This window comes from Salmo salar, chromosome ssa09 (genome assembly GCF_905237065.1).
Source record: "Salmo salar chromosome ssa09, Ssal_v3.1, whole genome shotgun sequence".
NCBI lineage: Eukaryota > Metazoa > Chordata > Actinopteri > Salmoniformes > Salmonidae > Salmo > Salmo salar.
Window position 1 is genome coordinate 63,868,237 of NC_059450.1, and position 19,068 is coordinate 63,887,304.

General features: G+C 45.4%; 1 protein-coding gene across 1 annotated transcript in view; it reads left to right on the forward strand.

Annotated features, from left to right (window-relative positions):
- Window positions 1-19,068, forward strand: part of mgat4b (alpha-1,3-mannosyl-glycoprotein 4-beta-N-acetylglucosaminyltransferase B) — a 237,419-nt gene that overhangs the window by 193,478 nt on the left and 24,873 nt on the right. The window contains exons 9-10 of the mRNA XM_045723878.1: window positions 12,407-12,537; window positions 14,769-14,876. Coding sequence (XP_045579834.1) covers window positions 12,407-12,537; window positions 14,769-14,876 — 239 coding nt within the window. The remainder of the gene's footprint in view (window positions 1-12,406; window positions 12,538-14,768; window positions 14,877-19,068) is intronic.

Genomic DNA, 19,068 nt, shown 5'->3' on the forward strand with positions numbered 1-19,068 from the left:
GAGGAGGACACAAGGGAGTTGTCAACCGTGATGGCGAGATCATGGAACGGGCAGTCCTTCCCCGGGAGGAAGAGCAGCTCCGTCTTGCCGAGGTTCAGCTTGAGGTGGTGATCCGTCATCCACACTGATATGTCTGACAGACATGCAGAGATGCGATTCGCCGCCTGGTTATCAGAAGGGGGAAAGGAGAAGATTAATTGTGTGTCGTCTGCATAGCAATGATAGGAGAGACCATGTGAGGATATGACAGTGCCAAGTGACTTGGTGTATAGCGAGAATAGGAGAGGGCCTAGAACAGAGCCCTGGGGGACACCAGTGGTGAGAGCGCATGGTGCGGAGACAGATTCTCGCCACGCCACCTGGTAGGAGCGACCTGTCAGGTAGGACGCAATCCAAGCGTGGGCCGCGCCGGAGATGCCCAACTCGGAGAGGGTGGAGAGGAGGATCTGATGGTTCACAGTATCAAAGGCAGCAGATAGGTCTAGAAGGATGAGAGCAGAGGAGAGAGAGTTAGCTTTAGCAGTGCGGAGAGCCTCCGTGACACAGAGAAGAGCAGTCTCAGTTGAATGCCCAGTCTTGAAACCTGACTGATTAGGATCAAGAAGGTCATTCTGAGAGAGATAGCAGGAGAGCTGGCCAAGGACGGCACGTTCAAGAGTTTTGGAGAGAAAAGAAAGAAGGGATACTGGTCTGTAGTTGTTGACATCGGAGGGATCGAGTGTAGGTTTTTTTCAGAAGGGGTGCAACTCTCGCTCTCTTGAAGACGGAAGGGACGTAGCCAGCGGTCAAGGATGAGTTGATGAGCGAGGTGAGGAAGGGGAGAAGGTCTCCGGAAATGGTCTGGAGAAGAGAGGAGGGGATAGGGTCAAGTGGGCAGGTTGTTGGGCGGCCGGCCGTCACAAGACGCGAGATTTCATCTGGAGAGAGAGGGGAGAAAGAGGTCAAAGCACAGGGTAGGGCAGTGTGAGCAGGACCAGCGGTGTCGTTTGACTTAGCAAACGAGGATCGGATATCGTCAACCTTCTTTTCAAAATGGTTGACGAAGTCATCCGCAGAGAGGGAGGAGGGGGGGGGGAGGGGGAGGAGGATTCAGGAGGGAGGAGAAGGTAGCAAAGAGCTTCCTAGGGTTAGAGGCAGATGCTTGGCATTTAGAGTGGTAGAAAGTGGCTTTAGCAGCAGAGACAGAAGAGGAGAATGTAGAGAGGAGGGAGTGAAAGGATGCCAGGTCCGCAGGGGAGGCGGAGTTTTCCTCCATTTCCGCTCGGCTGCCCGGAGCCCTGTTCTGTGAGCTCGTAGTGAGTCGTCGAGCCACGGAGCAGGAGGGTAGGACCGAGCCGGCCTGGAGGATAGGGGACAGAGAAAATCAAAGGATGCAGAAAGGGAGGAGAGGAGGGTTGAGGAGGCAGAATCAGGAGATAGGTTGGAGAAGGTTTGAGCAGAGGGAAGAGATGATAGGATGGAAGAGGAGAGAGTAGCGGGAGAGAGAGAGCGAAGGTTGGGACGGCGCAATACCATCCGAGTAGGGGCAGAGTGAGAAGTGTTGGATGAGAGCAAGAGGGAAAAGGATACAAGGTAGTGGTCGGAGATTTGGAGGGGAGTTGCAATAAGATTAGTGGAAGAACAGCATCTAGTAAAGATGAGGTCAAGCATATTGCCTGCCTTGTGAGTAGGGGGGGAAGGTGAGAGGGTGAGGTCAAAAGAGGAGAGGAGTGGAAAGAAGGAGGCAGAGAGGAATGAGTCAAAGGTAGACGTGGGGAGGTTAAAGTCACCCAGAACTGTGAGAGGTGAGCCATCCTCAGGAAAGGAACTTATCAAGGCGTCAAGCTCATTGATGAACTCTCCAAGGGAACCTGGAGGGCGATAAATGATAAGGATGTTAAGCTTGAAAGGGCTGGTAACTGTGACAGCATGGAATTCAAATGAGGAGATAGACAGATGGGTCAGGGGAGAAAGAGAGAATGTCCACTTGGGAGAGATGAGGATTCCAGTGCCACCACCCTGCTGGCTCGATGCTCTAGGGGTATGCGAGAACACGTGGGCAGACGAAGAGAGAGCAGTAGGAGTAGCAGTGTTATCTGTGGTAATCCATGTTTCCGTCAGCGCCAGGAAGTCTAGGGACTGGAGGGTAGCATAGGCTGAGATGAACTCAGCCTTGTTGGCTGCAGACCGGCAGTTCCAGAGGCTGCCGGAGACCTGGAACTCCACGTGGGTCGTGCGCGCTGGGACCACCAGGTTAGAGTGGCAGCGGCCACGCGGTGTGAAGCGTTTGTATGGCCTGTGCAGAGGGGAGAGAACAGGGATAGACAGACACATAGTTGACAAGCTACAGAAGTGTTGTTTCTTGTATTATTGTCTCTTGTGTCTTTAGAAAACTGTTTCACTTTGATATCCTTTTTCTTCTGTCCTGATTTTCTCTTTCTTTCTTCTGTTAACTAGATATTCTTTGTTGTTCTTCGTTAGCTAGCTAGCTTCTTCCAAAAAAAAAGTCCACGATATGAGTCACACAAAATTGTGTGTTCTCTACGCCGACATCCACAAATAATATGGGAAACTAATTGGTTCTAGTTATTTCTCCTCCTTCAGTAGTAGTCTTCTTCTTTTTCTGTGTACTTTATATCTCGGTTGGCAACCAACTTTAAGGTGCATTACCACCACCAACTTGACTGGAGTGTGGACCTCAGTTCATCCTTCAATCACCCATGTGGCTATATGCTCCGAAAAACCAATGCGGAGATAGGAGAGGCGGAACTTGCAGCGCGCCAAGCATCAAAAATAGAACCAAGTTGTATTTTAGAGCCTGGCTACGCAGACGCGCGAGAGCAGTGTAGAGAGTTTAGATGAAATGATTGAATAACATGTATGTGTACATTCACTTTGCAACGCTTGCGCACGCAATGCGAGTGGTGTGGTCAGCATGTAACTCCTAAACTTAACCACTAAGCTTAAAATAGCCTTTGTCCTAGTGGGGATGTGGGAAATGTCCCCACAAGAGAGAACTTTCACTGTTTTACTATTCTTGTGGGGACTTTTTCAATTTTCTACAATATTGGCTTCAATTTAACTGTATCATTGACTGGGGCTGGACATTTCACTGTTGAGACTGGTGTGTGTGCGTGAGTACATGTGGGTTTTTATTACTATCCTCGTGGCTACGGGAAATCCCCAAGAGGACAGATTGTTAAATGGCTCTCTATAAAATGGAAATTGAATGTTATGCTTTTATCATTTAACCTTATGCATTGTCTTATAAGACCGCATTCACAGGCCATTTTGTACACTCAGCATTGAAGTTATGGTGTGTACCTTATAAGACAATGCTCAAGGTTAAATGTTAAACACACATATACACACACACACACACACACACACACACACACACACACACACACACACACACACAGAAGAATGTCTATCCACCACCTGATGGCAATATTTGCATGTGTGGTGTGGATGGGTGAGAGGAAAAGAGAGTGGGGAGTGGGAGAATGAAAGACACAGCTCACACTCACTTAAACACACACTTTTGTGTTTAAGTGCTTTGAAAGTCTGGTCATGGCTCACATCAACACCATCATCCCGGAAACACTAGACCCAAGTTCATCCCTAAGCTAAGGACCCTGGGACTAAACACCTCCATCTGCAACTGGATCCTGGACTACCTGACAGGCCGCCCCCAGGTGGTAAGGGTAGGCAACAACACATTTGCCACGCTGATCCTCAACACTGGGGCCCCTCAGGGGTGCATGCTTAGTACCCTCCTGTACTCCCTGTTCACCCACGACTGCGTGGCCAAGCATGAGTCCAACACCATCATTAAGTTTTCTGACGACACAACTGTGGTAGGCCTGACCACCGACAACGATGAGACAGCCTATAGGGAGTAGGTCAGAGACCTGGCATTGTGGTGCCAGGACAACAACCTCTACCTCAACAAGGGCAAGACAAAGGAAAAGGAGGGCCGAACATGCCCGATTCACATTGACGGGGCTGTAGTGGAGCGGGTCGACAGTTTCAAGTTCCTTTGTGTCCACATCACCAACAAACTATCATGGTCCAAAAACACCAAGAAACGCCTTTTCCCCTAAGGAGACTGAAAAGTTTTGGCATTGGTCCCTAGATCCTAAAAATTCCACAGCTACACCATTGAGAGGTGTATGGCAACTGTTCGGAATCCGAGCATAAGGCGCCACAGAGGGTAGTGCGTACAGCCCAGTACATCACTGGGACCAAGCTTCCTGCCATCAAGGACCTACAGTTGAAGTCGGAAGTTTACGTACACCTTAGCCAAATTTAAACTCAGTTTTTCACAATTCCTGACATTTAATCCAGTAAAAACTCCCAGTTATCGAAATACTTTTCAAAGTCAGCTATGAAAACCAGGCCTGGTTTTCCCGATATTTCATAGTGTTCTATTGTTTCCAGTACTTTCAGTTGAAGTCGGAAGTTTACATGCACCTTAGCCAAATACATTTAAACTCAGTTTTTCACAATTACTGACATTTAATCCTAGTAAAAATTCCCTGTCTTAAGTCAATTAGGATCACCACGTTATTGTAAGAATGTGAAATGTCAGAATAGTAGCAGAGAGAAGGATTTATTTCAGCTTTTATTTCTTTCATTGCATTCCCGGTGGGTCAGAAGTTTACATGTACTCATTTAGTTTTTGGTAGCATTGCCTTTACATTGTTTAACTTGGGTCAAATGTTTTGAGTAGCCTTCCACAATAAGTTGGGTGAATTTTGGCCCATTCCTCCAGACAGAGCTGGTGTAACTGAGTCAGGTTTGTAGGCCTCCTTGCTCGCACACACTTTTTCGGTTCTGCCCACCAATGTTCTGTAGGATTGAGGTCAGGGCTTTTTGATGGCCACCTTGACTTTGTTGTCCTTAAGCCATTTTGCCACAACTTTGGAAGTATGCTTGGGGTCATTGTCCATTTGGAAGACCCATTTACGACCAAGCTTTAACATCCTGACTGATGTCCTGAGATGTTGCTTCAATATATCCACATAATTTCCCTCCCTCATGATGCCATCTATTTTGTGAAGTGCACCAGTCCCTCCTGCAGCAAAGCAGCCCCACAACATGATGCTGCCACCCCCATGCTTTACGGTTGGGAAGGTGTTCTTCGGCTTGCAAGCATCCCCCTTTTTCCTCCAAACATAACGATGGTCATTATGGCCAAATAGTTCTATTTTTATCAAACCAGAGGACATTTTTCCAAAATGTACAATCTTTGTCCCCATGTGCAGTTGCAAACCGTAGTCTGGCTTTTATATGGCAGTTTTGGAGCAGTGGCTTCTTCCTTGCTGAGCGGCCTTTCAGATTAGGTTGATATAGGACTAGTTTTACTGTGGATATAGATTCTTTTGTACCTGTTTCCTCCAGCATCTTCACAAGGTCTTTTGCTGTTCTGGAATTGATGTGCACTTTTCGCAGTAAAGTACAGTCATCTCTAGGAGACAGAATGCTTCTCCTTCCTTTTACTGTTATTTTACCAGGTATGTTGACTGAGAACACATTCTCATTTACAGCAATGACTTGGGGAATAGTTTCAGGGGAGAGGAGGGGGATGGATGAGCCAATTGTAAGCTGGGGATGATTAGACAGCTGTGATGGTATGAGGGCCAGATTGGGAATTTAGCCAGGACACCAGGGTTAACACCCTACTCTTACGATAAGTGCAATGGGATCTTTAATGACCTCAGAGAGTCAGGACACCCGTTTAATGTCCCATCCGTAAGACAGCACCCTACACAGGGCAGTGTCCCCAATCACTGCCCTGGGGCATTGGGATATTTTTAAGACCAGAGGAAAGAGTGCCTCCTTCTGGCCCTCCAACACCACTTCCAGCAGCATCGGTTCTCCCATCCAGGGACTGACCAGGACCAACCCTGCTTAGCTTCAGAAGCAAGCCAGCAGTGGGATGCAGGGTGGTATGCTGCTGGCTTGATGGCTGCGTGGTACCATGGTGTTTATACTTGAGTACTACTGTTTGTACAAATGAACGTGGTACGTTCAGGCATTTGTAAATTGCTCCCAAGGATGAACCAGACTTGTGGAGGTCTACAATTTATTTTCTGAGGTCTTGGCTGATTTCTTTAGATTTTCTCATGATGTCAAGCAAAGAGGAATTGAGTTTGAAGGTAGGCCTTGAAATACATCCACAGGTACACCTCCAATTTGCTCAAATGATGTCAATTAGCATATCAGAAGCTTCTAAAGTCATGACATCATTTTCTGGAATTTTACAAACTGTTTACATTTACATTTAAGTCATTTAGCAGACGCTCTTATCCAGAGCGACTTACAAAATGGTGCATTCACCTTATGATATCCAGTGGAACAACCACTTTACAGTAGTGCATCTAAATACTTTTAAGGGGGGGGGTTAGAAGGATTACTTTATCCTATCCTAGGTATTCCTTAAAGAGGTGGGGTTTCAGGTGTCTCCGGAAGGTGGTGATTGACTCCGCTGTCCTGGCGTCGTGAGGGAGCTTGTTCCACCATTGGGGTGCCAGAGCAGCGAGCTCAGTTTTGACTGAGCTGAGCGGGAACTGTGCTTCCTCAGAGGTAGGGGGGCCAGCAGGCCAGTGGTGGATGAACGCAGTGCCCTTGTTTGGGTGTAGGGCCTGATCAGAGCCTGAAGGTATGGAGGTGCCGTTCCCTTCACAGCTCCGTAGGCAATCACCATGGTCTTGTAGCGGATGCGAGCTTCAACTGGAAGCCAGTGGAGAGAGCGGAGGAGCGGGGTGACGTGAGAGAACTTGGGAAGGTTGAACACCAGACGGGCTGCGGCGTTCTGCATGAGTTGTAGGGGTTTAATGGCACAGGCAGGGAGCCCAGCCAACAGCGAGTTGCAGTAATCCAGACGGGAGATGACAAGTGCCTGGATTAGGACCTGCGCCGCTTCCTGTGTGAGGCAGGGTCGTACTCTGCGAATGTTGTGGAGCATGAACCTACAGGATCGTGTCACCGCCTTGATGTTAGTGGAGAACGACAGGGTGTTGTCCAGGATCACGCCAAGGTTCTTAGCACTCTGGGAGGAGGACACAAGGGAGTTGTCAACCGTGATGGCGAGATCATGGAACGGGCAGTCCTTCCCCGGGAGGAAGAGCAGCTCCGTCTTGCCGAGGTTCAGCTTGAGCTGGTGATCCGTCATCCACACTGATATGTCTGACAGACATGCAGAGATGCGATTCGCCGCCTGGTTATCAGAAGGGGGAAAGGAGAAGATTAATTGTGTGTCGTCTGCATAGCAATGATAGGAGAGACCATGTGAGGATATGACAGAGCCAAGTGACTTGGTGTATAGCGAGAATAGGAGAGGGCCTAGAACAGAGCCCTGGGGGACACCAGTGGTGAGAGCGCATGGTGCGGAGACAGATTCTCGCCACGCCACCTGGTAGGAGCGACCTGTCAGGTAGGACGCAATCCAAGCGTGGGCCGCGCCGGAGATGCCCAACTCGGAGAGGGTGGAGAGGAGGATCTGATGGTTCACAGTATCAAAAGCAGCAGATAGGTCTAGAAGTATGAGAGCAGAGGAGAGAGAGTTAGCTTTAGCAGTGCGGAGAGCCTCCGTGACACAGAGAAGAGCAGTCTCAGTTGAATGCCCAGTCTTGAAACCTGACTGATTAGGATCAAGAAGGTCATTCTGAGAGAGATAGCAGGAGAGCTGGCCAAGGACGGCACGTTCAAGAGTTTTGGAGAGAAAAGAAAGAAGGGATACTGGTCTGTAGTTGTTGACATCGGAGGGATCGAGTGTAGGTTTTTTTCAGAAGGGGTGCAACTCTCGCTCTCTTGAAGACGGAAGGGACGTAGCCAGCGGTCAAGGATGAGTTGATGAGCAAGGTGAGGAAGGGGAGAAGGTCTCCGGAAATGGTCTGGAGAAGAGAGGAGGGGATAGGTTCAAGTGGGCAGGTTGTTGGGCGGCCGGCCGTCACAAGACGCGAGATTTCATCTGGAGAGAGAGGGGAGAAAGAGGTCAAAGCACAGGGTAGGGCAGTGTGAGCAGGACCAGCGGTGTCGTTTGACTTAGCAAACGAGGATCGGATATCGTCAACCTTCTTTTCAAAATGGTTGACGAAGTCATCCGCAGAGAGGGAGGAGGGGGGGGGAGGGGAAGGAGGATTCAGGAGGGAGGAGAAGGTAGCAAAGAGCTTCCTAGGGTTAGAGGCAGATGCTTGGAATTTAGAGTGGTAGAAAGTGGCTTTAGCAGCAGAGACAGAAGAGGAGAATGTAGAGAGGAGTGAGTGAAAGGATGCCAGGTCCGCAGGGAGGCGAGTTTTCCTCCATTTCCGCTCGTTTAAAGGCACAGTCAACTTAGTGTATATTAACTTCTGACCCACTGGAATTGTGAAATAATCCGTCTGTAAACAATTGTTGGAAAAATGACTTAGGACATCTACTTTGTTCATGACACAACTGACTTGCCAAATCTATCGTTTGTTAACAAGAAATGTGTGGAGTGGTTGAAAAACTATTTTTAATGACTCCAACCTAAGTGTACAGTGGGGGGAAAAAGTATTTGATCCCCTGCTGATTTTGTACGTTTGCCCACTTTTAATAGTACGTTTATTTGAACAGTGAGAGACAGAATAACAAAATAATCCAGAAAAATGCATGTCAAAAATGTTATAAAATGATTAGCATTTTAATGAGGGAAATAAGTATTTGACCCCTCTGCAAAACATGACTTAGTACTTGGTGGCAAAACCCTTGATGGCAATCACAGAGGTCAGACGTTTCTTGTAGTTGGCCACCAGGTTTGCACACATCTCAGGAGGGATTTTGTCCCACTCCTCTTTGTAGATCTTCTCCAAGTCATTAAGGTTTCGAGGCTGACATTTGGCAACTCGAACCTTCAGCTCCCTTCTCAGATTTTCTATGGGATTAAGGTCTGGAGACTGGCTAGGCCACTCCAGGACCTTAATGTGCTTCTTCTTGAGCCACTCCTTTGTTGCCTTGGCCGTGTGTTTTGGGTCATTGTCATGCTGGAATACCCATCCACGACCCATTTTCAATGCCCTGGCTGAGGGAAGGAGGTTCTCACCCAAGATTTGACGGTACATGGCCCCGTCCATCGTCCCTTTGATGCGGTGAAGTTGTCCTGTCCCCTTTTCCACCTCCATGTTTGACGGTGGAGATGGTGTTCTTGGGGTCATAGGCAGCATTCCTCCTCCAAACACGGCGAGTTGAGTTTATGTCAAAGAGCTCCATTTTGGTCTCATCTGACCACAACACTTTCACCAGTTGTCGTCTGAGTCATTCAGATGTTCATTGCCAGACTTCAGACGGGCCTGTATATGTATTCTTGAACAGGGGGACCTTGCGGGCGCTGCAGGATTTCAGTCCTTCACGGCGTAGTGTGTTACCAATTGTTTTCTTGGTGACTATGGTCCCAGCTGCCTTGAGATCATTGACAAGATCCTCCCGTGTAGTTCTGGGCTGATTCCTCACCGTTCTCATGATCATTGCAACTCCACGAGGTGAGATATTGCATGGAGCCCCAGGCCGAGGGATATTGACAGTTCTTTTGTGTTTCTTCCATTTGCGAATAATCGCAACAAATGTTGTCACTTTCTCACCAAGCTGCTTGGCGATGGTCTTGTAGCCCATTCCAGCCTTGTGTAGGTCTACATTCTTGTCCCTGACATCCTTGGAGCGCTCTTTGGTCTTTTGGAATCTGATTGATTGATTGCTTGCTTCTGTGGACAGGTGTCTTTTTTTACAGGTAACAAGCTGCAGTTAGGCGCACTCCCTTTAAGGGTGTTCTCCTAATCTCAGCTCATTACCTGTATAAAAGACACCTGGGAGCCAGAAATCTTTCTGATTGAGAGGGGGTCAAATACTTATTTCCCTCATTAAAATGCAAATCAATTTATAACATTTCTGACATGCGTTTTTCTGGATATTTTTGTTGTTATTCTGTCTCTCACTGTTCAAATAAACCTACCATTAAAATTATAGACTGATCCTTTCTTCGTCAGTGGGCAAACGTACAAAATCAGCAGGGGATCGAATACTTTTTTCCCCCACTGTATGTAAACTTCCGACTTCAACTGTATATACTAGGCGGTGTCACCCAAGTCCTACCACACGAGAAGCGTTACCGGAGCACCAAGTCTATGTCCAAAAGGCTCCTTAACAGCTTCTACCCCCAAGCCGTAAGATTGCTTAACAATTAATCAAATGGCGACCTGGATTATTTGCATTGACCCCACCCCCTTTAGTTTTTTACACTGCTGCCACTCGCTAAGCTGTACCCCCGCACATTGACTCGGTACAGGTACCCCCTGTATATAGCCTCAGTATTGTTATTTTAATTTGTTTTTTTTACTTTAGCTTATTTAGTAAATATTTTCTTAACTCTATTCTCTTAAAACAGCATTGTTGGTTAAGGGCTTTAAAGTAAGCATTTCACGGTAAGGTCTGTTGTATTCGGCGCATGTGACAAATACATTTGATTTGACTTTGTTCTCTAGTCCTTCTATTTCTCATTCATTCACTCTCACCCCCCTCACCCCCTTCCACACAAGCATACACCTTTCTTACAGCATCCCACCTCCCTTCTCTCCCCCCTCATCAGGCCAGTAATGAATGTTAGCCATATATTTTTGCCTCTCTCTCGCTCTCTCGCTCTCGCTCTCTACTTATCTTTCTCTATCTTACTCTATCTCTCACTCCCCCTCTCCCCCCAGCAGGTCCTAACTCCTCTCACATGACCACCTGACCGGTCACCCTCTCTTTCCCCCTGTCTCTACCCATCTCTCTCTCCCTCCTCCCACTCATCCCCATTCTCTATTCCTCTCTCTCGCTCTCTCCATCCTTTCCTCCATTTCTCAGCAAGATTTCTAATGAGTTGTTAGATTGCATATATCCTTCCCTTACTCGAGCCCTGACATTTCACACTTTCACTCTCTACCCCAACCATCCGCGCTCCCACCTGTCTCTCCTTCCTTCCCTCCCTCTTTCAGTGAGGTCTAAAATGAGTTATTGCATACCTCCTTCCCTTATGCGAGTGCTCAACCTCTCACCCTCTTGCCCTTTCTCACTTTTGGTTTCTACCCATCTCTCTCTCCCTCCTCCCCTTTCTGCCTTGCCTCCCTCCCTTCCACACCTCTTTCTCTCTCTCGTTCTCGGTGGGATTCTAATGAGTTGTAACTCCTCCTTCACTCGAACGCTCTACCCCTCGACCTCTCTCTCATTAACCCATAGTCTGTGGCATTGTAACCCTCACAATGGCAACGGCCCTGGTCCTGGAGTGTGGGGCCAGAAAGAGAGGACTGTAACCATGAGAAGACCGTAACCATTGAATTGTTTTAATTTAGCAGATGCTCTTATCCAGAGCGACTTAAAGTAGTGAGTGCATACATTTTCATACTTTTTCATGTTGGGAGGAAGAGAAGGATGGAGGATGAATGCTACAGCTCAGCCAAGGAAAGAGTGTTTATCTCAGTAGAGATGGTGTAACGAGAGGGTGGGGGAGAAGAGAAAAGTGTTTTAATGTACGGAGAGAGGTGAGAAGGTATAAAGAAGAGTGAGGGGGAGATGAGAGGGAGTACTCTTCTGTTGTGTTGTAATAGGCAAGGAAGAGAGAGACGAAGGAGATGTGTCTTCGAGTTGAGGGATCGGTGTTCAGTCTGAACACTTTTTTACTTCAGTGTGTGCATGCATGGGTGGCTGAGTGTGTATTTTATTGGATTATGTTTCGTATGAGGACAAAACAAGACCATACATCATGTTCTTATACTCCAGGAAAAATAAGATATTTTTGATCTTGTGATTGGTTAAATGGTATCTTCCGTCTTTGTGGTGACTAGCTGTTAAAACATTGTGGTGGGAAGTGCTTCAAAGCATTACAATTAAACGCCTGTAAAATAATCTCATTCTAGACCGCAAGCGACCTCGTTTTGACCAAAAAATATTTGTTCTTGTAACCCACTTGGTGACTTTGTGAAATTGACTCCAATGTATTAATCTGACAATTATGTTAAATTTAAATTCAGCGCTCAAGGGTCTGTGTGCAATTTATATGTCATTCAGATTTAATTTCAGAGCACACTGGCTAAGTTTAGCCTCCGTTCTAGGTCGTTGTAACTTGCTACACTCTACTTTATACTTCCTTTTTACCCAATTCCAAATCGACCCCCTAAGCATTTCTAATAAATCTGAAAGGTCAAGGTAGTTACTACCATATTTCTAAAACCTGTTCAATCCCTTCATATCTTCACAAAGGGCCAGGGGATAATAGCTAAGGACCATTTTGAAATTGGGAACCCAAGTAGTGTTCCATAGGTTCAAGATATGATTAAACATTTTGAAACAGACATGGTACTACCTGAACAACCTTTGGCGATATTTGATGATGTCACGCATTGTAATTGAGTTGTATATCCTCTCTCCTAAGGTAAGATGTTCAAGTCCCTGGACCTGTCGCTGATTGTGGAGTTTATGCTAATGTTCTACAAGGACAAGCCCATTGACTGGTTGCTGGACCACATCATGTGGGTCAAGGTGTGCAACCCAGAGAAGGATGCGGTAAGTGTGGTAACCACTGTCCTAAAACAAGTTTTTCTTTGGACTCAGTCATGTTCAATCAGTGATTACTTCAAGGGAGGGAGGAAAGAAGGATGTATTGCAGATTATCCAAGCAGGGAGCAACAGGTTACTGCAAAAATAAAGTGAACGCTTTAGTAAATGAGTGTGTATTACTTATACAACTAATATAAGGACAGGACATGAGACGTGAGTAGAAATGAACGTGGGCGTTGTTTAATGCATTTCACAGGAAGAACATTCCAAGCATTTCAATGTAGGTAAGCAAGGGGGGGTTACAGTTGCCCTAAAGGGACAAAACTAGAATATCAATACACAACAATGAGGGATACAAAGGCTGCGTTGACACAGGCAACCCAATTCTGATATTCTTTTCACTAAGCTGATCTGATTGGTCAAAAGACCAATTAGTGAAAACAATATCAGAATTGGTCTGTCGGTGTAAACGCAGCCAAAGTATATTGAAAATAGGTGCTTCCAAACGGGTGGGGTTCCTGAGTTAATTAAGCAATTATTTCACCAATATTTTGGCTACCACGGCTAAAAGAAGAGATCTCAGTGAATTTGAAAGAGTGTTCTCAAAGGAGCATAGGTGATTTAAAGGATGTGTTTGTGTGTGTGTGTATCACCAGATCTCAACCCAATTGAACACTTATGGGGGATTCTGGAATGGCGCCTGAGAAGGCATTTTCCACCACCATCAACAAAACACCAAATTATAGAATTTCTCATGGAAGAATGGTGTTTGCATCCCAGACACTTTTAGAATCTATGCCAAGGTGCATTGAAGCTGTTTTGGTGGCACGTTGTTGCCAATCACCCTATTAAGACACCTGATGTTGGGGTTTCCTTTATTTTGGCAGTTACCTGTACATATACTACATGACCCAAAGTATGTGGACGTTGAACATCTCATTCCAAAATCATGGGCATTAATATGGAGTTGGTCCTTCCTGCTGCTATAACAGCCTCCACTCTTCTTGGAAGGTTTTCCACTAGATGTTGGAAACTTGTTGCGGGGACTTGCTTCCATTCAGCCACGAGCATTAGTGAGGTCGGGCACTGATGTTGACGATTAGGCCTGGAGTTCAGGTCAGGGCTCTGTGAAGTTCAGTCAAGCTCTTCCACACCGGTCCATTTCTGTATGGACCTCGCTTTGTGCACGGGGGCAATGTAATGTTGAAATAGGAAAGGGCCTTTCCCAAACTGTTGCAAAAAGTTGGAAGCACAGAATCGTCAAGAATGTCATTGTATGCTTTAGCGTTAAGATTTCCCTTCACTGGAATTAAGGAGCCTGAACCATTAAAAACAGCCCCAGACCATTATTCCTCTTCCACAAACTTTACAGTTGGCACTATGCATTGGGGCAGGTCGCGTTCTCCTGGCATCCTCCAAATCCAGATTCGTCCATAGGACTGCCAGATGGTGAAGCGTGATTTATCACTCCAGAGAATGCGTTTCCACTGCTCCAGAGTCCAATGGCGGCAACCTTAACACCACTCCAGCCAACGCTTGGCATTGCTCATGGTGATCTTAGGCTTGTGTGCGGCTGTGCGGCCATGGAAACCCATTTCTTGAAGCTCCTGACAAAGTTATTGTGCTGACGTATTTGTATTTATTATTAATCCCCATTAGCTGCTGCCAAGAGGTTGCTTCCAGAGGCAGTTGGGAACTCTGTAGTGACTTGTTGCAACCGAGAACAAACAGTTTTTTTGCGCTTCAGCACTCGGCAGTCTCGTTACGTGAGCTTGTGTGGCTTACCACTTCACGGCTGAGCCATTGTTGCTCCTAGACGTTTCCACAATAACAGTACTTACAGTTGACCGGGGAAGCTCTAGCAGGGCAGATGTTTGACGAACTGACTGGTTGGAAAGGTGACATCCTATGACGGTGCCACGTTAAAAGACACAGAGCTCTTCGGTAAGGCCATTCTACTGCTAACGTTTGTCTATGGAGATAGCATGTCTGTGTGCTCGATTTTATACACCTGTCAGTAATGGGTGTGGCTGAAATAGCCGAATCCACTAATTTGAAGGGGTATCCACATGCTTTTGGCCATGTAGTGTATAAATACTATGCCTTTCAATTGCACTTGCCAAAATGGTCTCAGTCTCAGAAAATTGTGGAACTCCCACACACTCCTACTCTCTTTCTCTCTCTCTGCTCCTCTCTCTTTCTCTCTTTCTCAACTCTCCCGTCTGCCACACACACAGAAACACTGCGACAGGCAGAAGGCCAACCTGAGGATTCGCTTCAAACCCTCACTCTTCCAGCATGTGGGCACCCACTCCTCCCTGGCCGGAAAGATCCAGAAACTCAAGGTATGTACGTCGTGAGCATTGTGTGTTTCCGTATCCCACTGACTCGCTAGCCAATCAATACATTTTGTATACTCTAGCATCCTTTCACTGTGCATGTCAGCTTATCTTATCTGAATATGATATTAGCTTTCATGTCTCTGAGCACTGCAGCACTGATATACATTTCAAGTCACCACACAAATTCCAGATTTTTTACTACAAAGTAAAGAATACTGTGTTTTAATGTCTCCGATTGTTAAGATCAGTGGATATCAGCCTGAAGACTGCTACTGCAATCTAACCCAATCAATTCACTATCAATACGCCCAGCACTTTCTCAAAGTAGAGATTCTCCACCAAGCAGGCATGGCCTCCACCACTGAAATGAATAGTATTTTATCAGTGCTATACAACTCTCACGCAATGAGCGTGAGATACACGCATTTGACCCTCTTCACACACCACACGTTTCTCCACATTTCTCACGCATTGAAAAAAGTAACACTTTTATTTTTCGAATTAATCCAGTGTATATTCAGTGGGTTAACTGTCTCCAAATTGTTTTGAAATGGGAGCATGTGCGCCTGCAGATCTACATCACAAGCATTGTAACTGAGGCAGCTTCACAAGGGAGATCCATCATTTTTCTACCACATCAGATTGAAGCGCGTGATTGGTTTAGTAAGGGTAAGGGACCAAGGCGATTGGATGCGCGTTTGTAAAGAAATGTCCCTCATGATTTGTTCTTTGTGCTGATCAAAGTTTATGAACTTTTCCCACATTTTGTTACGTTACAGCCTTATTCTAATATGGATTCTAAAATATAATATCCTCAGCAATCTACACACAATACCCCATAACGACAAAACAAAAACAGGTTTGTAGAAATTTTTGCAAATGTATTAAAAATAACAAGCAGAAATATCTTATTTACATAAGTATTCAGACCCTTTGCTATGAGTCTCAAAATTGAGCTCAGGTGCATCTTGTTTCCATTGATCATCCTTGAGATGTTTCTACAACTTGATTGGAGTCTACCTATGGCAAATTCAATTGATTTGGACATGATTTGGATAGGCACACACCTGTTTATATAAGGTCCCACAGTTGACAGTGCATGTCTGAATGAATGAAAACCAAGCCATGAGGTCAAAGGAATTGTCCATAGGGCTCCGAGACAGGATTGTGTCGAAGCATAGATCTGGGAAAGGGTACCAAAATATTTCTGCAGCATTGAAGGTCCCCAAGAACACAGTGGCCTCCATCATTCTGCAGTGATACACCATCCCATCTGGTTTGCGCTTAGTAGGACTATAATTTGTTTTTCAACAGGACAATGACCCAACACACCTCCAGGCTGTGTAAGGGCTATTTTACCAAGAAGGAGAGTAATGGGAGTGCTGCATCAGATGACCTGGCCTCCACAATCACCCGACCGCAACCCAATTGAGATGGTTTGGGGTGAATTGGACCGCAGAGTGAAGGAAAAGCAGCCAACAATTGCTCAGCATATGTGGGAACTCCTTCAAGACTGTTGGAAAAGCATTCCTCATAAAGCTGGTTGAGAGAATGCCAAGTGTGTGCAAAGCTGTCAAGGCAAAGGGTGACTACTTTGAAGAATCTAAAATCTAAAATATATTTTGATTTGTTTAACACTTTTTTAATTTACTACATGATTCCATATGTGTTATTTTATAGTTTTGATATCTTCACAATTATTCTACAATGTAGAAAATTGTCAAAATAATGAAAAACCCTTGAATGAGTAGGTGTGTCCAAACTTTTGACTGGTACTGTGTGTGTGTGTGTGTGTGTGTGTGTGTGTGTGTGTGTGTGTGTGTGTGTGTGTGTGTGTGTGTGTGTGTGTGTGTGTGCGTGTGCACAGTTGAAGTCGGACGTTTACACACACCTTAGCCAAATACATTTAAACTCAGTTTTTCACAATTCCTGACATTTAATCCTAGTAAAATTCCCTGTTTTAGGTCAGTTAGGATCCCCACTTTATTGTAAGAATGTGAAATGTCAGAATAATAGTAGAGAGAACAAATTTATTTCAGCTTTTATTTCTTTCATCACATTCCCAGTGGGTCAGAAGTTTACATACACTCAATTAATATTTGGTAGCATTGCCCTTAAGTTGTTTAACTTGGGTCAAGCGTTTCGGGTAGCCTTTCACAAGCTTCCCACAATAAGTTGGGTGAATTCTGGCCCATTCTGACAGAGCTGGTGTAACTGAGTCAGGTTTGTAGGCCTCCTTGCTCGCACACGCTTTTTCAGTTCTGCCAACAACTTTTCTATAGGATTTGTGGTCTTTGTGATGGCCACTCCAATACCTTGACTTTGTTGTCCTTAAGCCATTTTCCACAACTTTGGAAGTATGCTTGGGGTCATTGTCCATTTGGAAGACCCATTTGCGACCAAGCTTTAACTTCCTGACTGATGTTTTGAGATGTTGCTTCAATATATACACAACATTTTCTCCCTCATGATGCCATCTATTTTGTGAAGTGCACCAGTCCCTCCTGCAGCAAAGCACCCCCACAACATGCCACCCCCGTGCTTCACGGTTTGGATGGTGTTTTTCAGCTTACAAGCATCCCCCTATTTCCTCCAAACATAACAATAGTCATTATGGTCAAACAGTTCTATTTTTGTTTCATCAGACCAGAAGACATTTCTCCAAAAAGTATGATCTTTGTCCCCATGTGCAGTTGCAAACAGTAGTCTGGCTTTTTTATGGTGGTTTTGGAGCAGTGGCTTCTTCCTTGCTGAGCGGCATTTCAAGTTATGTCGGTATAAGACACGTTTTACTGTGGATATAAATACTTTCTTACCTGTTTCCTCCAGCATCTTCACAATGTCCTTTGCTGTTGTTCTGGGATTGAGTTGTACTTTTCGCACCAAAGTACGGACATTGCAATGTATTGCCCTGGCCACATCTGCAGTCCTCATGCCTACTTGCAGGTTGCCTAAGTCACGTTCACGTAGATGAGCAGGGACCCTGGGCATATTTTGGTGTTTTTCAGAGTCAGTAGAAAGGCCTCTTTAGTGTCCTAAGTTTTCATAACTGTGACCTTAATTGCCTACCGTCTCTAAGCTGTTAGTGTCTTAACAACCGTTCCACAGGTGCATGTTCATTAATTGTTTATGGTTCATTGAACAAGCATGGGAAACAGTGTTTAAACCCTTTACAATGAAGATCTGTGAAGTGCTGTGAAGAGCTTCATTAAATAGTACCTGCAAAACACCAGTCTCAACGTCAACAATGAAGAGGCGACTCTGGAATGCTGGCCTTCTAGGCAGAGTTTCTCTGTCCAGTGTCTGTGTTATTTTGCCCATCTTAATCTTTTCTTTTTATTGGCCAGTCTGAGATATGGCTTTTTCTTTGCAACTCTGCCTAGAAGGCCAGCATCCCAGAGTCACCTCTTCACTGTTAACATTGAGACTGGTGTTTTGCGGGTACTATTTAATGAAGCTGCCAGTTGAGGACTTGTGAGGCATCTGTTTCTCAAACTAGACACTAATGTCTTGTCCTCTTGGTCAGTTGTGCACCGGGGCCTCCCACTCCTCTTTCTATTCTGGTTAGAGCCAGTTTGCACTGTTCTGTGAAGGGAGTAGTACACAGCGTTGAACCAGATCTTCAGTTTCTTGGCAATTTCTCGCATGGAATAGACTTCATTTCTCAGAACAAGAATAGACAGGTGAGTTTCAGAAGAAAGTTCTTTGTTTCTGGCCATTTTGAGCCTGTAATCGAACCCACAAATGCTGATGCTCCAGATACTCAACTGGTCTAAAGAAGGACAGTTTTATTGCATCTTTAATCAGACCAACAGTTTTCAGCTGTGCTAACATAATTGCAGAAGGGTTTTCTAATGATCAATTAGCCTTTTAAAATGATAAACTTGGATTAGCTAACACAACGTGCCATTGGAACACAGGAGTCATGGTTGCTGATAATGGGCCTATGTAGATATTCCATAAAAAATCTGCCGTTTCCATCTACAATAGTCATTTACAACATTAACAATGTCTATACTGTATTTCTGATCAATTTGATGTTATTTTAATGGACAAAAAATGTGCTTTTCTTTAAAAAACAAGGACATTTCTAAGTGACCCCAAACTTTTGAATAGTTGTGTGTGTGGGTGTGTGTGTGTGTGTGTGTGTGTGTGTGTGTATTTATTTTCATTAATTCATTCAATCATATTCCTA